The sequence below is a fragment of the Halichoerus grypus genome, chromosome 3, assembly GCF_964656455.1.
Source record: "Halichoerus grypus chromosome 3, mHalGry1.hap1.1, whole genome shotgun sequence".
Lineage (NCBI taxonomy): Eukaryota > Metazoa > Chordata > Mammalia > Carnivora > Phocidae > Halichoerus > Halichoerus grypus.
The window spans coordinates 161,419,782-161,438,946 of NC_135714.1; the positions used below are offsets into that span (position 1 = coordinate 161,419,782).

Consider the following 19,165-nt stretch of genomic DNA (forward strand, 5'->3'; position numbering starts at 1 on the left):
CCCTCCTCCTCCTCTGCGCCCTCCCTTCCTCTCCATTCCTTGCCCCCTTCTCCCTCTTGCCCCCTAGGCTCCCACCTGCTCCTCCCTATCACCCCCCCCCCCCGCTGTGTGCTCCTTGGCTCCTAGGGTATGCCTCTCCTTTTTCTCTCTACTCTCTTCTCTCTCACTGACTTCTTTCCTCCTGCTCCTACCCGCCCCTCCTTTTTCCTCAAATATTTGCCACCAACCCCCTCTCCTCTCTGCTTTTAAGAGGAGCCTGTCAAGTCCACTCGCTCTGAGGGGCAAATCCAGCCCCAGGCCTGTGGCTGCCGGGTGTCCGCATTCAGATCTCACCTCCTCCCTGCTGGCTGAGCCCCTGGTCCCGGTGCTCCTGTGCTCCCCGGGCTTCCCCCACGTGGGGTGACCTGGGGCATGACCTTCCAGAGCCAGCAGTGGCCATGCCTGTGCCGAGGACCGTGACAACTGGCGTCCCAGCACAGCAGTTTGCCAGGCCTCAGAGGTCACTTAGTTTAGTTGTCTTCTCCAACCTTATTTTTTTTTTTTTTGGAAGCAGTAGACTATTTTTAAAAATCATTTTTGTGTATAAGTCCAACATACAAAACCAAAACAGACTCGCTTTGGTTGGAGTGGGGGTGAAGACGTTGATCCTGACTCTGCTTCCACGCAGGCTGCTTAGTGACACTGGGGGGAGGGGGCGCACTGGAAGAGGACCTGTGTGGAGGGGACAGAGGCCTGCCAGACCTGGAAGCAGAGACAGTGCGGAGACAATGCCAGGAGAAGCGGGGGCTGGGCCACATGGCGCAGGATGGCACAGGATGGCACAGATGCTGCGAATTGCTCAGAGGGGTGCCCGAGGGTGGATTGCTGAAGAGGAGGGCAGTTGGATGGAAGACCGTGATGACAGCACAGCCCCTAGGCGGAGTGGGCAGGCTCTGTCCCGCAGTGGCCTCCCACCGCCCTGGCTGGAGCTGCGCTTGGTGGGGGTGCTAGAATCCAGTCCTTGGGTTCCAGAGGGCCCTTCGGCGGGGACAAAGGTGGGTGGCTTGACCGGGCTGGATCTTGGCACCTGAAGTCACTGGCACCGTAGTCTTGAACGAGATCTTCCTGGGTCAGGTCCCCGGTTCTATTCCTGTTGTGCTCATCATCACCGTGCTCACGTCTCCACCATTGGTAGAGACTTTGATTTTGGCTGGCCTCTGTGTGACAGCTGGGGCCTTGTTTGGCTGACCAGATGCCCTGGGTGGTAGATTGCCTATGATGTTTAAGGGATTATTGATACTTCTGGCCAAGAGCAGTGATTTAGGAATAATTTCTTGGGCTTCCCGGTGCTTTTGGTGGCCAGAGATTCCCCGCAAGTGCCTTGGGAACCAAGCCGTTCGAAGCCAGGGTAGAAACACCATGTCCCCCAGCTGGTTCCCATGGATCATTTTTATGACACTAACAAAGGACGGTTCCTCATGCACACCCTCTGGTCCCACATCCAAGTGGTTATGCCAGGAATAGAGAACCCTGGAATCATCAGTAAGCCAGCGTTCCTTTTTCATTCCTCGCCTTGGCCCCCGAGCTCCCAGGTGCCACACATCTGTTCAGGGTAGACTGGCCAGCACCTGGCCCTGTTGCCCGATGTCTTCCTAACATGCACCAGTGGCAGACATCACTAATCAATTCTAGTTCTCTTCCCCACAAGCCCAGATAAGGGCTTAGGAGCTTTTTGGAGCTGGCACTTGGATCCCCATTCTGATCTATGACATTCGTTCATTGATTCATCCTTTTATGCATCTAGGAAAGCATTTACTGAGCTGATGTTACAGGCCAGACACTGTCCAATGCAAGGAAAAGAAGCCATGGTCCCTGCCTCGTCAAGAGGAGCTCTGAGCATAGTCGACAGACATGCAAATGGCTTATTATTATATAATGCCTTAAGTTGGGGAGCAGAGTTAGCAGTCTCTTCTCCAGGAGCCCAGGGGAGACAGGACCTAAGTGCTGATGGTGTGAGAAGCTGCCTGGGATTCAGCCAGCATCTTCTCATGCACCCTGTGCTTAATGACGTCAGTGGTGGGTGGCAGGGCCATGGAATATTTGGTCTCATTCGAGTCATGGACAAAGTCGGCCAGAGAGCCGGCTCTGGTGGCCCGTCCTTACTAGCACCTTTTCTTCCACAGGAACAGGGGCTGAAGGCCAATAACTCCAAAGAGTTAAGCATGTGCTTCACAGAGGTGAGTGAGGGGCAGAGTGGGGGGGTGGGTGCAGGGTCCAGAAGGGGGTGTTTCTCGGGTGAGTCTCGGACTTGGAGCCCCCAGATCCCATTGCATGGACTGGGCTAGTTGAGCTTCTGGCCCGCCTAGATTGGGGTGGGCACTCACTGCTGGGGGTGCAGGCAGGGCTGTACCCGGGGCCCTCGGCCGTCTCCTTGGGTGAGACACAAGCAGCTGCTTGAGCAGAGGCCCTCTCAAGCCTTCCTGACTCTTCATGACATCTGTCCTGAGCACCTGCTCTATGCTGGTTTTGTGATATTGAAGAGAGAGAGAGATGGAAAAAGACACAGTCCCTTCCTTGAAGGAGGCCCAACACAGGAGTGTATCTTTGACTACATCTATAGCATGTGTGTAGGTATTTATATATGTATAAAAAGGAAAGAAAGCATAAGCTTCTAGAGGAGGAGAGAGTTCAGACAGAGATGGGCAAGGAAGCTTCATGGAGCAGAGGGATTCAAAGTAATTTAGGAACAGGAAGAACAGAGCTTCTTCCTCCTCTCCTCTCAAGAAGCAGGTGCTTGGTGGACCCTGGGAACTTCTCCTTGAGATCTTAGTACCATGGCCCTCTTCTCTGGTCTGTGTCCATAGACCCCCTTCCTCACTTGGCAGCATCAGCCCCTTTTCCTGGGGACTGCTGCCCTGGCTCCTGGAGCCCAGGGCTCGGCTCAGCCCCATGGAAGCCCAGCTTCGTCTCCAGGCGAGCAGAAAGCAGGGCGCCCTGGGTGGACCAGGAGGGCAGGGGCTCGAGGACTCTCCTTCTTGAGTCCTTTTCTTTGCCTGACCCCGGGCCTGCCGACTCATTTGGTTTTCTGTCTCTTGTTGTGTCTTTGCTTCTGTCCCCCCTTGTGCCATGGCCGCAGCTCACGACCAATATCATCCCAGGGAGTAACAAGGTGATCAAACCTAACTCAGGCCCCCGCAGAGCCACACCGTCGGCTGCCTTGACCGCTGTCTCCTTCCTGATGCTGAAGCTGGCCTTGTAGGCTCTGGGAACCATGTCGGGAGATTTCTGGAAACTACACAGATGAGAACACCCGCCTGGCAAAATGGAAACACACACAGACACACACACACACCTTGCAAAAAAATTTTTGTCCCCCACCTTGTCTCTGAACCTGTCTCCTCCCAGGTTTCTTCTCTGGAGAAGTTTTTCTAAACCAAACAGACAAGCAGGCGGGCAGCCAGAGAGCTGGCCCAGAGGTCCCTCGGCAAGGGAAACCCAGTGCTGAGGAAGGGTGCGAGGGTCTAGAAATGCCCTTCATTTTCTGCTGGTGTTTTCCTCTCTGCATCCTGCTGACGTAAGAGACCAAGATGACACTCCTGCGGCCCAAGGGACTTGAGGCTGTGCTGATGTGAACTGGGGGCAGGGTGGCGGCTCCTTCCCAGCCACCCACTCCGGGGACCTGCGGGGGGCCTGGCAGAGGGCGTCGGGCAGCGGGGCGGTGAGGCTGGCTGCTGGGGGTCCAGCCGGGTACCTCGGCACCCCCACTTGGCTTTGAGGATGGAGTTTATTTCACCGTCTCTGGGTTGAGTGGGTCTGCGTCTGACCTGGGAACCCCCAGCGATGCCTGTGGAGGGTGTGGCACCAGGCTCCCCGACTGTGGCTGGAGGCGGGGCTGGGGCCAGCTCCAGGGGGCTTGGGGGCTCAGCCCTCCTGGGACATCCCCTTGGGCTGAGGGAGCAAACCTTGGGCACCAGCTCAAGGCTGATGCTTCCTCCTCCGCGGCAGGAATTTTGAAATCAAAGAGAAATGATCCTTTGTTGGCTCTTTTGGTTTCTTGTGGGTCCATTTGGTGGGTCTTCCCCCTCCCCCGCCCCAGGGAAAGGGGTCCCTGAGGGGGCAGAGAAGAGCCTGGTGGGACTCCTGCCGGCGCCGTGCTCTGGGGGCCATGGCTCCCTTTTCCTCTTTTCCACATTCTCTCCTCATTTCCCAGACGAACGCCAACCGTATGTACGTAACGCGACTCTTTTCTCAACATATATGTATATACACATCCGTATACATATATCGTGTGGTTTCCCCTTTTTTCCTTTTTTTAAGAAGCAAAACTATGGAAATAATACCCCCACAGATGAGCGAAAATGTATTATTGTAAAGTTTATTTTTTTTAATAATGTTGTCTATAATGGGAAAAAAACGGAGATTGCCTCCCTGTGTCTCTGCCCCCATCAGGCTGACTGGGCTGTGGAGGGGGGTTCCTGATCCGTATTCATACTTAGCCAAGGCTCCAATAAACATACTAGGAAGCAGTTTGCCTTCTGCCTCACTCCGGGCGTGCTTTCTCCCCCTGTTTTGTTCTTGGCCCAGTGCCACCTCTTGGCTGCTTACCTGGGCTCTTGACGGGCCTTGGGGAGAGTGTGTGTGTATGTGTGCGTGCACATGTGTCTCCATCCGTCATGTGTCTTCGGTGTGGGTGAGGGAGCTCTTTTAGGAGATGATTTTCCACGTGGTGGATCTCTGCATCCCGGCTCTGCTGAGCCTGCTGGGCCCTTCTTCACCCATCCTCTCCCGCCCCCCATTACCAATCAGTGCCAATGTCCCTTGGCCCCAGCCTTGACGAGAAAGAAAGCAGCCATGGGGTTGGACCAGGAGACAACTTGATCTTGACACCTCGGGTCTGTTTGGGTTTTAAGGCTGCCTGGGTGGTCCTATTAAGTGGTCCTGTTGGTGTTACGTAGAGTGAGGTGGTATATTCCCACTGGGACTCTTGGTTTATGTAAGGTATGTGATTGCGAAGGCAGGGACCTGGCCTTCTGGATCCCATCAGAGAAGGAAGATGACTGTGGTCCATCTCTTCTCTTTTTCTCCGTTTACTGCCCAGGCTCCACCTGGACCCTGGGCCTGCCATATTCTCCTGGAGAGATTCTCCCTGGAGAAGACTGGGAGGATGCCTGCTGGCTGAGTGTGTGCGCACACCCCCACATGCAGGCTTGTGAGTGTTTGCATGCACATATGAGTGTGTGCACAGGGTGGGGAGGGAGGAGGAAGACTGCCACGTGGGGGGTGTTCCCACTGTCAGGGCTGCATGTGATCCCATCCTGTCACCACCGGGAGATGAGGTGCTGTTTTTCCGTCTCCCGATTCTGGGTTCCCCCAAAAGGCTCTTGGTTCCAGTTGCAGAGACACTGGCCACCATTGGCTTATGGTGGTTATAAGTGTGATGTATGTGTTCCAGCCTGTGCCTGGAGGGACAGTGCACCAGCCAGCTCTCTTCCCCAGCCACCACTGGCCTTACTCCGGGTAGCGGTGGCTATGGAGTTTGCTTGGGAATCCATGTTCTTTGTGAACAGCGAAGACTGGTTAACTTAAAAGGCTTTGGGGGGAAAAGGCTCACATAATCAGTGGAAGGTGGGGGGACCAGGGGAGGCTGGGGCAGGAACCAAAGGACATCTGAAGGGACAGAAGGCATGATCTACAGGGTCAGCATGCTGCTGCCTCTGGGATGAACGACCAGCAACTGTTGTCCAACTGGCTGCACTGGGGCCTTGTGCCTACCTCCTGCCATACTTTGGTGGGACAGGAGAATGTGTCCTGTCTGACATTCCTAATGTGGTTTAAGCCCTTGGCTTGCATAATGAAGGAGAGAAAATTTCCCAAAAGGAAATGGAGGTGCCATTAGGAAGGAGGGATGGATGCGGAGCAGCTTTACTGTGCCTTAAAACCTCTCCCTATCCAGGTATCACATAGCTGAAATTTTACTATTAAATATTGATTCCTTTGGTTGAGATGATTCCTGTTCTCTGTGATCCTCTCAAAATACGTAAATAACACTGGGAAGAATAAAATGCTACTCCCTTAATACTAATTAGGTTAATGGTTTGAATGAATCTTAGTTAACATTAAGACATTTGGGCCTAGACATTGAGATTGGGCTTGGGGGACAGTTAAGTGAAGAGGAGCAGGAACGGAATCAGGAGAAGATTGGTAGGGGCTCCGGAGATAGAGCTGAAATTATTTTAGGGTTCTTCCGGGGAGAGTCAGCTGCATGAAGTATAGGCTCACTGTGCCTTTACCCAGTCAGCGTAGTCTGTCTTTGCCACTAGCCCCTTGGGGATTCCTGATGTGGGGCGTGCATCTATCTGCAGCTAGGCCCCATACCTTGTCGAGACTGAGACCACATAGGAATGCTTTTCCCCTCCCTGGGGAAGCTTCCAGCCTGGGACAGTTTTGCTCAGTCAAGAACCCAGACATCCGCTTTCTGCCTGGCTCATGCCCTGCTGCCATCCTCTCACTAACGTAGCTGGGATCACTGGGACTGGGCTGAAGGCCCAGTGGAGACCTATGATGGCGGTGGATCCAAGAAGGCCAGTTCAGGATCACAGAGGACTCCATCAAGTGAGCTGCACCTGGGTCCTGAGCTGACCTCAGTGGCAGGCTGCATAGCTGGACCTCTGCCTTGTTCTGAGACCAGACGCAGGGTCATTATCAGGTCCCTGCATCCCACACCTACCTTCATAACCTGCTTGCCAACATGGGTTTCGCAGGACTGAGCCCAACCCTGCTCTCTTGAGTCCTTTTAAGACACAAGCCCTGACTCCATCCTCAGGCCCTAGCTGGGTCCTGCTGTCTCCACCAGACTTTCTTGATGCCAAGCTTCTCCAGGGCTGCCAGGGTGGCCAACTGTCACCTGTGTCCTGGCTCTTGCCCACCCCCTATGCTAGTTAACTGCTGGTCACTGGGCTCCCAGGGTCCGACGGTCCACCTGTAATGGCTTAACTTCATGCCCAAGGGCCTCATGGGGGGTGGTGTGCATGCACACAAGCGTGCGTGTGCCTGTCCCTATTTCCTAGCCCTGTCCCAGGGACTGCCAAATGCCTGTATAAGACAAAGACTTGCTTTTCCTCACATAAGCGCAAAGCCCCAGTGTTGCCTGGTGCGGGGGAAATGCTTTGTCAGCCTTTTCTAACTTGTGAAGTGAGTTCAAGCTGGGTCTTCCCTCTCTTGTAGGCTAGGATACCAGGGGATAAAACTGGCCACACGCTCCGTGTTAGTACAAGTAAATGTATTCATAGCCTGTTGCCCATTCTTTTAAAGTCTCGATGAGGAGTAGATATTTTTTAGAAATAGATTTAATTTTTTAAGGAAAAACCAAGTCATTTGGAGCCCAAACTGGTAAAAAGTTGCTATCAAAGTGGTGGGTTTAAAAAGGCTGGTTACTGTCCTCTTGTTCAACCTTGGTTACCTCATCTACAAAGTTCTGTTAGGTGATAATGAAGGCCCTTCTCAACTCAGCATCAGCTCTGGAGGGGGGGAGAGACACACCGACAGACAGAGGCCCACACCCGGGGCTTTTCCTGCCTGGGGAGCCACCCTCGTTCTGAGCAAGGCGGAGCAGCCCCATCTGCCCACGTAGCCATTTGGAACTTCTAAGTTCAGTTGTGTTTTCTTTTTTATTTTTATTTATTTTTTTAAAAGATTTTATTTATTTATTTGAGAGAGTGAGAGAGAGAGAGAGCACAAGAGGGGGGAGAGGGAGAGGGAGAAGCAGACTCCCCGCTGAGCAGGGAGCCCAATGTGGGACTCGATCCCGGGACTCCAGGATCATGACCTGAGCCGAAGGCAGTCGCTTAACCAACTGAGCCACCAGGCGCCCTCAGTTGTGTTTTCTAAAAGCCCAGCCATACTATTTCATTGTTCCACTTCTATCTTAAAACAAGTGCGTGAGTGGAAAGGGCTTTGAAATCTTTGCAAAGATGTGGTTTATAGAATCAAGGCTGTGCAGGGAAGCATCAGTTAATCAGAACATGATTTGCCACATTCCACTTCTGGAGTGAAGTGCCTTCTTGTGCTGTACCTTCCAGAGCAGAGAAAGGGCGGTTGAACATTTTAGGAGGATTTTAATAGCATTACTCAAAACTGAAACGAAATGTGGCTATTTAAAAACACGTATGTGGGGGCGCCTGGGTGGCTCAGATGGTTGGGCGTCTGCCTTCGGCTTAGGCCATGATCCCAGGGTCCTGGGATCGAGCCCCACATTGGGCTCCTGGCTCAGCGGGGAGTCCGCTTCTCCTTCTCCCACTGCTCATGCTCTCTCTCTATATCTCTGTGTCTCAAATGAATAAATAAAACAAACAAAATCTTTAAAAACACGTATATGTGAGATTTAACTAATGCTTCCATAGCCCCCACCATGTGCCAGACACGGTTCCAAAATTGCATGAACATCCACTCATTTCCTTCCCACGGGGACGCAGCGGGGCTGGCTCTGTCTCCCCATTCTGCAGACGAGCAGACTGAAGCACAGACAAGGGGCGAGCCTGCCCAAGATTGTACGGAGGGCTGGCGGCGGCGAGTGTGGATGGGCTGCCTTGTGGGTTGGGGTGCGAGCCGCCGGGCCAGGCTGCTGCGGAGCGGAGCCCACACATTTGCGCCCTGCTCTGTGCTGGCCCGCAGCCGGCCTGACCGAGGCAGTCCCTTCCCTGGGGGGCTCCAGGTAATCTGGGCCCCATCGCTGTGCTTGCCCTTCTCTATACAGCCTCCAGGGCACATGGTGAGGGAGTTTTGTAAGTGAAGCTCATTAAGTCCAGGACAGTGTGGACTCAAGAAGGGAGAGAAACGCAAGGAACATGCTCACCAGACATGGCTGCCGCGGACGTGGCTGACCCCAGGTCCCCCTCCGTGTGCGCTGGGATGGGTGTGGACCTTGTGGGGAAACAGCTTTGGCCGCAAGAGGGCCCCTTGAGGAAGGAGCCGCACCATCTAGGAACCTGCTCATTTGACGCTGAACTGCTCTTGCCTCGGGGACACCATGGTGTAGAGGAAAGAGGGTACATGCCGCCGACCAGCTGGCTGATCACGTCCAGCATGAGCTTCAGGCTTCTCGTCGGGAAAATGGGGATGGCCGTCCCTGCCTCATAGCAACACTTGTTGGGATTAAATGGCCAAGGGCCTGGCACACGGTGGGCAGGCACTCAGCCAGGCCTCTCCCTTCACCAGTGGGCATGCTACCCTGGACCTCCACAGATTCTCGGCACCTGCCCGGCCCGCCAGGGCTCCTCTTAGCAGCCAGGTTCCTTGTGGCAAACACAAGAACATGGTGGTCATTAGGCCCCTGGGCTGCACTCTTTGAACCATTGCAGAGTGGGGTTGAGAGGGCAGGAAGGGTGGGGAGAGAAAAAAGGGAAACTTCTTTGTTGTTTGTAAAGCAGAGTTGACTTGATCTACGGGTCACTGGGGACAGTGGCTACAGAACAGCCAAATATCATGCTCTCTGGAGTCCTTTTGCTTGGCCACCCGCTCTCCATGCATGAAGGCAGAGGACGTGCCACTGCAGTGACAGCTCAAGGACACCAGGGCAAATGCATCTCAGGTCACCAGCTCCAAATGGAGACCGGAAGCGTTGATTGGCCGTGGGGCCTGAGGGCAATGTCAGCACCCACGGGCGACAGGCTGGTGTGGGGTCCTGGTGGGCCCAAGGCAAGAGCAGAGCGACTTAGCTACCATGGGCTCTTGGGAACAACCTGTGGGGAGGGAGACCCACGCTCCTCTTTTGAGATGAATTCTGAGTTACCTCCATGCTTTCTGAGCAGAACTGGCTCTCCTCTGCGATTTCCCTATAGAAACAAGGCTGGCAATGAGGTGTGAGTCTGGCCATGTTCAAGCTCATAGGCTCTCCTCAAGAAGTATAGGTACACCTGGAAGGGTGTCAGAGGACCTGCATGCAAAGTCTGCCTGGCCATCCATCAGCTAAGTCACTGAACTTCTCTGAGCCACAGGAAGGTTGCTCTAGATCAGAGATCAGCAAATTTTTTTCTGTAAAGGGCCCCATAATAAGTATCTTAAGCTTTGTGTGTCATGCCGTCTTGGCTGCCAACTACCAGCTCGGCCTTTCATAGGCAATGTGTAAATCATGGGGCCTGTGTTCCAATAAAACTGTATTTACAAAGGTAGACTTGGCCTAGGGGTCGTCGTCTACCACTCCTTGCTCTAATTAGTCTCTGAAGCCAAGCTCTCGATCCCCAGCAGCCTGACCACTGAGCTTTGGTGGCGGGAGTGCTGATGGGTGGCAGGGCTGGAATCATCCTGGGGTTGGAGGAAGAGAGAGGGCAGTCTGCTGCTGTGACAAGGGAGGTGAAATTGTTGGGAGAAGGCACCAGAAGGAAGGGCCCTGCGTAGGGCGGGAAAGAGGAGAGAAACCAGGTACCCTGTGGGCTGTGCTCACAGCAGTGTGGTCCAGAGCGTGGGGGCTGTGGTCGTGCTCTGTGCAGGGGCTTTGGGCCAGGTGGCAGATGGGGCTGACATTCAGCTGCACTCAACTCACCCATCCGTAGGCCCACCCTGGGCCCGCTTGAGGAGGGGGCACCGCTTGCTGGTTTGCACAAGGGCTCCTGAAAGTGCTGCAGCAGGACCTGTGGCCAAGAGCAAGGGAAGCTGCCGTTCCAGGGCTGGGAGGGAAGAAGGGTCACAGGCGCACACAGAGACGGCGGGGTGTGGCAGTGGGGCCCCCGAGAGCCCCCGTCTGGCTGTCAGCAAGTCACTTAACCTGGCCGGGCCTCCCTTTCCTCATCTACAAAGGGAAGGGTCAGAGACACTGCTCCCCAAGGTTCCTTTCCACAAATGGGCTTCTGTGATTTTATGACTGCCGGCTATTTCTGAACTCACCAGCCCGGCACAGGATGACTTGGAAGGAGACGGAATTCATCTCTCTTTCAATAAACACTGCCACCCGCTTGGTTGCTCCGATTTTTCACCAAGTGTCTTGTGCAGAGCTTCGGACAGCTGCCGTGGGGCTCGTTCTGGGTATGGCTATGGTGGTGCGCCTCATGCTCGGCTCCATTTCTTCCCCTTTGAAGGCAGCGTTTCCCAGAAAGTCGACACCTGCTGGGGCCACATGGAGCTGTGCCTACCATGTCCTGGCCTCCCCGGGGAGGCCGCGCTTGCATCCCCATCTAACCTGGATGCTGCCTTGCAGTCAGGGGTCTGGAGCTGTTTCCGCTTGGATCACCCAGGCCTGAAGTGACTAATCCTCATCAGGTATCTCTGCAGGAGGAGTTTGCCCAGCCCCCATGGCCAGCACAATTTGGGGTGCGGAAGCTCTTGCAGCCAGAAGAGAGGGTCCGGGGAACCCTCCCCCGTGATTTTCCCTGGGAGCACCATGGACTCGCCTCCTCCCCTCCCTGCCCAGCCTCATGCAGGAGGTTGACAACTTAAAATAAAGGCTGCAACTCTCACTGTCCTTCATTTAAAAACCAGAGTCTGGCCTGGCGGGCCGAACAAATCCTTGTGGGATGACACTTCTGGCCCGGTCCATCCTTCACTTTTATCCTCTGTGGAAGATGAAAGGCCTTTTTTTCAGGGGCCTCCACAACCCGAAATCACTCTTAATTCTCATTGTGTTAGAAAGCTGGGTAAGTGTGAGGCCACAGGACATGAAGGACTCTAAAATGCCCGTGTCCCGGAAGTTTGTTTATAGCATTTCAACCTGGGCGCTGCTGAAATAAACTTCTCTAACAAATGAGGAGGCAACTTTATTGGTTCCTGGAAATGGTCCAGAGGGGCTGTTGTCCCGGTGATGGGGTGACCCCTCGGCAGCCCCTCAAACCTGTCCAGGCCCGCGCATCTCAATGTCTGGGGCCTGGGCAGCCGTGGAGAGGACAAGTCTAGAAAGACTGCCGGGTGGTGGGAGGAGTGCTTGTGGGGGCAGCCACAACTGCTGGGTCCCTGTCATGGGTGGGATGGGGCTGAGCCCAGGCAGTGGCCCTCAGTCCTCTGGGAGTTAGCTGGCACCCTGGCACCTGCCCCCGAGTCCGCTGGGCAAAGACCACATACATCTGGGGGACAATTCAGCCTGGTCCTGGGCATCTCCATGTGGACTTGGGGATTCATGGCTCCGGCATGACGTCCGATGGCGTCAGGACAGTGGGAGGGCTGGGGACGGGTACTACCTCCTTCTGAACTGGGCTGTGGCGTTGAGAGCAGAAGATGGGGGCTCCCTGGGATCCCTCCAACTTCCACCCTGGGGGCTGCTGGCCCAGAGACCGTCCCCTTTTCTCCTTACTTCACCCTCTGCGGTTGGGCAAGGGCTGTGGCCTCGGACACTTCCTTTTGTTGAAGCCACTCCAGAGCCTGTACCTCGGGTAGGCAAATGCGGGGTTTGACTCTGGGTGGGGCTCAGCGGGTTAGCTGATTCCGAGGTGCTGTGCGGCACCAGGAACTCAGGCTTACTGTCACGGACATTCTCTTCCCGCAATTCTGTCTTTCCTCCTCCTCCTTTCCATCGTCTTCTGCTGGGCTGCATTTCTCTGGTGTCACCTCCTCACGTGGGAGAGTTTGTTCAGTAAAGAAATGGGAGAAGTAAGGGCTTTCCTCCTCCGAGCCCTCTCCTTCATGTCAGGTTGCTCTTCCTCTTAGCGGCTGGGCCCACCTGAGCGGCATCTTGGGGGATGTGTCCCCGCAAGATCCTTGAACTAGCTGCTGTCTGCTTCCATCTCAATTATGCCATCTGCGCTGCCCCCACCATCCGGTCCCGCCCGTTGGCAGCGTCCTCTCCGTGGGCTGTGGAGTTGAGAGCAGGAACTATGGGGTTCCTGTCAGCATGGTAGGCAGCCTCCCTCCACCCACGGGGTTCACCCTAGGAGCGCCATCTCCCCCACTAGTAGCCTCTTCAACTTTTCCTGTGCATTTTCTTCCATCAGCTGGGGCCAAACTCTTCTCATTTGAATGAAATGGGAGGTCAAGGGAGACTCATCTGAATGAATAAAAAAAAATTGAACTTTAGAATCTTGCTTAACAAGTAATATGATCTCTTTGTAGTAGGCCAAAGCCCTTGTAACGGCCTGTGAGACCCATGGGATCTGGCTGGCCGCCTTCCCACCTCCTTCCCAGTTGCGCTCCCCTGCTCACTCGCCCCAGCCACGCTGCCTCCTTGCTCTTCTTTGAACATGCCCGGTTGGCTCCCACCTCAGGGTCTGTGCAGTGGCTCTTCCCCTTGTCTAGAGTGTTCTTCTCCTAATCATGATAGCTACCTTCCCTGCTCCCTACTTCAAGTCCCTGCTCACATGTCATCCAGTTAATGAGTCCCTTCTTGTCCAGGACACCTCTCTCAGCCCCCTCCTTCAGGACTTCCCATTTCTTAACCCTCCACTTCTCCAAAGCATGTGTCCCCTTCTGACAGACTATACATACACATGTATGTTCATGTGTGTTTGGGGTGTGCGTGTATGTATGTATATCCGGTATTTGTGACCTGTCTCCTTCCACCACAGTGTAAACTCCAAGAGGGCTGGATCTCCATCTGTTTTTTCATTGCCATCTCCAGGCACCCGGAACAGTGCCTGGCAGAGAGGGAACCTCAGCAAAGGTCTGTTGACTGAAAGAAAGTAGATAAGGAGTTTCAGTGGGTCCTAGGAGAATGTGCAGGGGGCACATTGAGAGAAGACAGGGTGTGGGAGGAACAAAGAGAATCTTGAATTAGCATATCAAAGCAGAAGCCCAGAGAGTGCTGCCCTGGGACAGCTTTTCCTTATTGTTGAAACTGGGACGCCTGGGTGGCTCAGTTGGTTAAGCGTCTACCTTCGGCTCAGGTCATGGTCCCAGGGTCCTGGGATCGAGTCCCACATCGGGCTCCTTGCTCAGCAGGGAGCCTGCTTCTCCCTCTGCCTGCCACTCCCCGTGCTTGTGCTCTTTCCCTCTCTCTGAAAAAAAATAACTAAAATCTTAAAAAAAAAAGAAAAGAAAAGAAACAAGTCCAAAACCTGTATTCTCTCCCAGGGCCACACAGTGCGTCCTTAACAGCAGGGCCGAGCCTAGAACTCAGGACTCTCTTAGTCTGATCTTCCTCCTTCCACCCTGAACAATGGTTTCTTCTCTCAGGTGGTTGCCTACATACCCTGTGATCTCATTTAAAGGAATTAATTTGCTTAGCAAACTCTTCCGGTGGGTAGAACAAAGGGAAATTTCCATGGAGCCAGTGAAGCACCACGGATTTACGCCTGGTCAGATTTGGTGAGGGGGTCTAAAGAAAATCCTTGGCCGAGGATGGAGACTCGAACATCTGTTTTAAACAAATTCAGCGGAGTTCCTCTGCAGGAAGCTTATTTTATAATCAAGCTGGCATGCATCTGGATTTCTCCATCCCGTCCCTCCAAATCACTCTGTGTCCTGGTTTACCCAGGCTCACCCTCCTAGTTAAAAAATTGGGAAGTTAGTAAGGAAAAACCTACCCGGGGTAGGAGCCTGAGCTGGGAAGGGTTAAAGAGGGGCCCTGAATGGAGAGGCAGAAGAAGGGGGCAGGGGGCTTATTCACTCTGTGGAGCTACTGATAATAAAAGGGGAAAATTAAGTCTTGCTTGTTCAGGTATGTGATTGAGAAAGGCCGTCAGCAGAGGGACGAGGAGCTTGTTAGAAATCACCAGGCCATTACAGCCGAGATCAACAGCTGCCTCTTGAAATGGGGAGGACATAGATGGAATCTCAGGAAGGCGATAAAATGGGAAGGTTCCAGTGTGGCCTGGCGAACAAACAGAACCTCATACAAAGTCTATTTGGGTGAGCAGCCTCCTTATCATAATTATCCCCCCAGCCACCGGTGATAGGGCGTGAGGGGCACTGGTCAGGGGGCCGGAGTCAGGGGTCAGAGGCAAAGTTTCCTGGCCTCCTGTCAGGGGCACAAAGCTGCTGACTTTTCAAGACAAAGGAGAAGTCCTGGACCAGGAACGGCAAACCGTGGGTCTTAAGGTTTTGAAATTTACTGGCAGTCTTCTACTTAAGAAACTACTTCGTGTGCACGACGCGGGGCCCTCCTCTCCGTTCTCTCTTCCCTGTGCCCCTGCTCTGCTGTGAGCGGGGGGTGGGGGTGTGCGTGCCAGTGGGTATATATATATACAGGCACACACGCTCACATTTCTTCTTGGCAGAACAATGAGGGTGGGTGGACTTGTTCACTCTGACAATTCTCTGAACCAAACCCAAGTTCCTTTGGGGGAAGCTGACTGACTGACAAGTCGAAGGGCAGTGGGCTGAGACAGGGCACGGCCCTGGAGACCCGGCTCTTCGGCCCAGCCCTGCAGCCACCCAGCTGCTTGTGGTCTCAGGTGACTAGGGGGACCGCGGTTGGGCCTGGCAGCAGGCTGGGGGGGGAGCCCACGCTGCAGGGACGGGGGGTCCTGCTGCCTGTCCACCTGCCTTCCTGTCCCAAATCCGACTGAGAGCCTGTCAGTCCAGGGCGTTTCCTTCAATGGCCCCCGGGATGGCACTCTTCCTGTGATAATTTGCAGCTAGTGAAGAATTTTGCTAACCCCTTCATTTGGCTTTTAAAAATGTCATTACCTATTTGCACATGAACTCAGGGAGAAATCAAAAGAAGAGTGGATGGGGAGAAAAGCATTCCCAGGGAAGGCTGTAGAGGAATTTCCCCTTTCACTTTAATTGGCTTCCCTGTGCATGGGGGAGATTGCCTCACAATAAAAGATGCATAAGATTTTGAGACTGCATCCCTTTGGATGGGGTCTAGGAAGTATTTGCCCTTTGGGGAATTCTGTGCATGGCCCTCAGGGCTGTATTGAAGTGGCAGTGTCCCTCAGATGGGAAACAGGCAAAGGGCAGAGGGGTTCTAACGAGTTCCTCATCACTGAGGGTAGTCATTGGTGGGGGCTTTTTTTTTTTTTTAAGATTTATTTATTCATTTGAGAGAGAGAGAGAGAGAGAGAAGGGGAGGAGCAGAGGGAGAGGGAGAGAGAATCCCAAGTAGACTCTGCGCTGAGCATGGAGTCTGACGCTGGGCTCGATCTCATGACCCCGAGATCACAACCTGAGCCGAAACCAAAAATCTGATTCTCAACCGACTGCACCACCCAGGCGCCCCGGATGGGGGCTTTTGACTGACTGCTCCACTAGGATGGGCAAGGCCTTTTGCTGGGCCTGGAGGAAAAGGTGTGAGGGAGGCGGTATCTGACTGAGAGTCAGGAAAGCAAGGCTGTGGTCCCTGTGCTGGTCCAGGGGACTGCCTTGTAGGTCTGCCTCAATTTCCTCTTCTGCCAATGAGTGGTTTGGAGCATGTGCTCAGGCAATCTAGAATGAGTGGAATGGGTGAGAGCTGTGGGTGGCCCACTGGAGCAGATGGGCTGTCTCAGTGTGGGCCAGTTCCGGATCCAGCTCCTTCAAAGACAAACTCCCGCGAAGTGACCTTGGGAAGCCACCAAACCTCTGTAAGTCTCAATTTGTCACCCGTAAAGGGGGATAAGTGACCCTTCTTTTGAAGAGTTGGGAGTATTGAATGAGCTAATGTGAATGTAGTGCGGGGCCTGGCACATAGTAGGCTCTTAACAGAATAGGTTGCCTTCTCGTGTCCTTATTTCCTCATTGCCTGCACCCAAGTCTTTCTCACTTACTTGCTGCACCAGGTTTGAGAATTGGAAAGCCAGATACGGCGACTGTATGAGTTTGATTCCCTGTATAAATAGGTGCATTGGGGGACATGCTAACATTCTACTCTTGGCTCTCTTGGGGGATTGCTGTAAGTCACAGCGGCTTGATGAAGGTTTGCTTTGTCTGTAAGCCCATTCTGGAAGACACTGCCCATTATAGGCAATGTCCCTGAAATACACGATCTTAGATTTTAGTACAGGAAAAATGAAGTCCTCCTTGATGTTAGACTACTATAGAGCAGATCATATTTCCCCTTTTGGCCTTGGTTGCCAGAAAACTCAATTAAATTTTGTGCTTAGGAGCTATAACACTTGAAGTACTCATACTACCTAACCTCTCTCACACATCCTTCAGGGAAACCTCGGACTCCCTGAGCCTGGGACAGAGGCCCACTTTAGCGCTTGTGGTATTCATGCTTTCCTCAGACAGAACACTGTCAGGCTGATGTCCCTCCCTTTCTCTCAACACACACACACACAAGCACAATGCAGTCAACACATACATGTACACACATGTGTGCATGCACACACACACACATGTAGGCGTGCGTGCACACACATGTGCTCACCCCCACCCCCAGCTCTAAGTTCCTTGAGGCCAGAGAATGTCTTTCAGCTCAGTACCTCAGCACAGAACACCTGGCATCTGAAATCTATCAGATACTCAATAAATGCTCATCGACCAGAGGTGAATGAATGAACAAGTGGTTATATAAGACATTTCAGTTCAGGCATCAGATGTAATCATCTTTTCTATTCAATGGGGCTTGATCTTTCACATTTCGATCTTTTACAATTAGTGTGCACCTTTCATTGTAAATATAACTCTAAAGCTTTTGGAATTATGTGGGGTTAGGGATGTAAATAAATGAACAAATGAATAACCCAACTTTCTCGGCCACAACGCCTCCTGCACCAGCTCCAGCCCGAGAGCGCCTTGTGTTCCGGACCATAGTCTTTGGAGTAGCGCAGGACTCGCATTTTCTTGGCTCTGTCACTTAGCCGCTGTGTGCACTTGGGCAAGCTGTTCTGCCTCTCTGACCTCTTGTTGTCTTATTTATAAAAACGGAGGTAAAGAAATTTCCTTCAAAGGGCAGTGGGAGACTAAACAGACCACAATGGTGAAGTGTGTCCATTTGGCGTATAGCGAGTGCTCAGCAAACGTTTCTGATGAAGGAGTCCAGCGTGGTGATGTGATGCACCGTATGTGTCCTGTCATTCTTACTTCCCTGGAAGCTCCTCGAGGCCAGTACTCTGTCTGACACTCCTTTTGTATAAGCTTGACTGCCTGGCTGGACACACTGGCTCTGCAAACCCCTGAATAAACTTCTGAACACCACTGGAGACACTGTCCAGACAAATACCGGTCTGGTTCATGAATTTGCAGCACATGGACCTGGGAGGGGCCCTTGAGGTCAGGGGTCAGCTTCTCATTTTATGTGGGAGAAATTGGGGTCTAGGCAGGTACCCCAGGCCACACTGCTGGGCGGACGGCCTGACCCAGACCCTGGGCTCCTGACATCAGGTGAGAACACCTTCCCCTCCTCTGTTGGGCCCCTGGCCCGGACGGACTGAACCTGGCCCAGGATATTGGCCCTCCCAGTTCATGGCTTCTGGGCTCTGTCCTGAAGCCACAATAACTACCCGTGGCGTAGGCTTGGAGCTTTATGTTTCCAAAGTGCTGTTTCACAGCCGTGATCTCATTTCATCCTCGCAGGGACTGTGTGAAGCAGGCCGGCGGGCGTTTTCATCTGGATTCTCTGCGAGCAGCTCAAGGCCCAGAGAGGTCAAGTGCTGCGGTGGAGATCCCCCAGCCAGCTCACGGCCTGGCTGGAGTAGAAAGTGCCGCGGGGCCCTTGGTTCCGGGCTCTCTGCCCTGTGCCTGGTGGGAGCGCCTCCAGGGGCTGTGTCTGGCAGCTGGTACAGTCTCTGAAGTTTGCTCGGAAGGAGGTCAGAGCCTGAACACCAACCAGTCCAGCCTGCAGAAGCCGAGAGGGCCTGGCCTTCTGGTAAGGCCACCTCTGCCCACGGCTTACACGGGATGCTGGCGTCAGGGGAAGACAGGGGGCTTAGCTTTGAAGGACTTGATTTGTCTCTGGGGCTGGGTTCAAAGGCAAAAGCTCTGACAGGCAGTGTTGCCGAAGACAGTATTAATGTGGCCGGGGCTGGGTGGAGGGAGTGCAGCGTGGGGAGTAAAGGCTCTGAAGTTTGCCTGTGAAGCTCTATCATGTATACACACAGGCCTCCATTCGGAGTGGCCACCCAGACACACGCACGGATTGGCATTTAGCAACTTTCCAAATTCGAATTGCAGTATAAAATTAAATCCACATTTAAGGGCTTTTAAAGCATAGCCTATTTATTCAGTGGCTCTTTATGAAGCCCTCACCAATTTATAATCTATGCGGTAACTCACTCCACACTGCTGAGAGCTGGGTGTTAACCCTTACCTGGTAGTATCATCTCTCCCCAGACGGAGCCAGTCTCAGTAACCTGGGCCTGCAAGACGATGGAGGCCCAGGGGTTGCTGCTCCCTCAAGGAGGTC

At 53.5% G+C, this 19,165-nt stretch overlaps 1 protein-coding gene across 3 annotated transcripts in view; it reads left to right on the forward strand.

Annotated features, from left to right (window-relative positions):
• Positions 1-4,505, forward strand: part of GFRA2 (GDNF family receptor alpha 2) — an 85,884-nt gene extending 81,379 nt beyond the window's left edge. For all 3 annotated transcript variants that reach the window (XM_036075217.2, XM_036075218.2, XM_036075220.2), the window contains 2 exons: positions 2,163-2,216; positions 3,116-4,505. In XM_036075217.2, the coding sequence (XP_035931110.1) occupies positions 2,163-2,216; positions 3,116-3,238 (177 nt within the window). In that variant the 3' untranslated portion in view covers positions 3,239-4,505. The remainder of the gene's footprint in view (positions 1-2,162; positions 2,217-3,115) is intronic.
• The last annotated feature ends 14,660 nt before the right edge of the window (positions 4,506-19,165 follow it).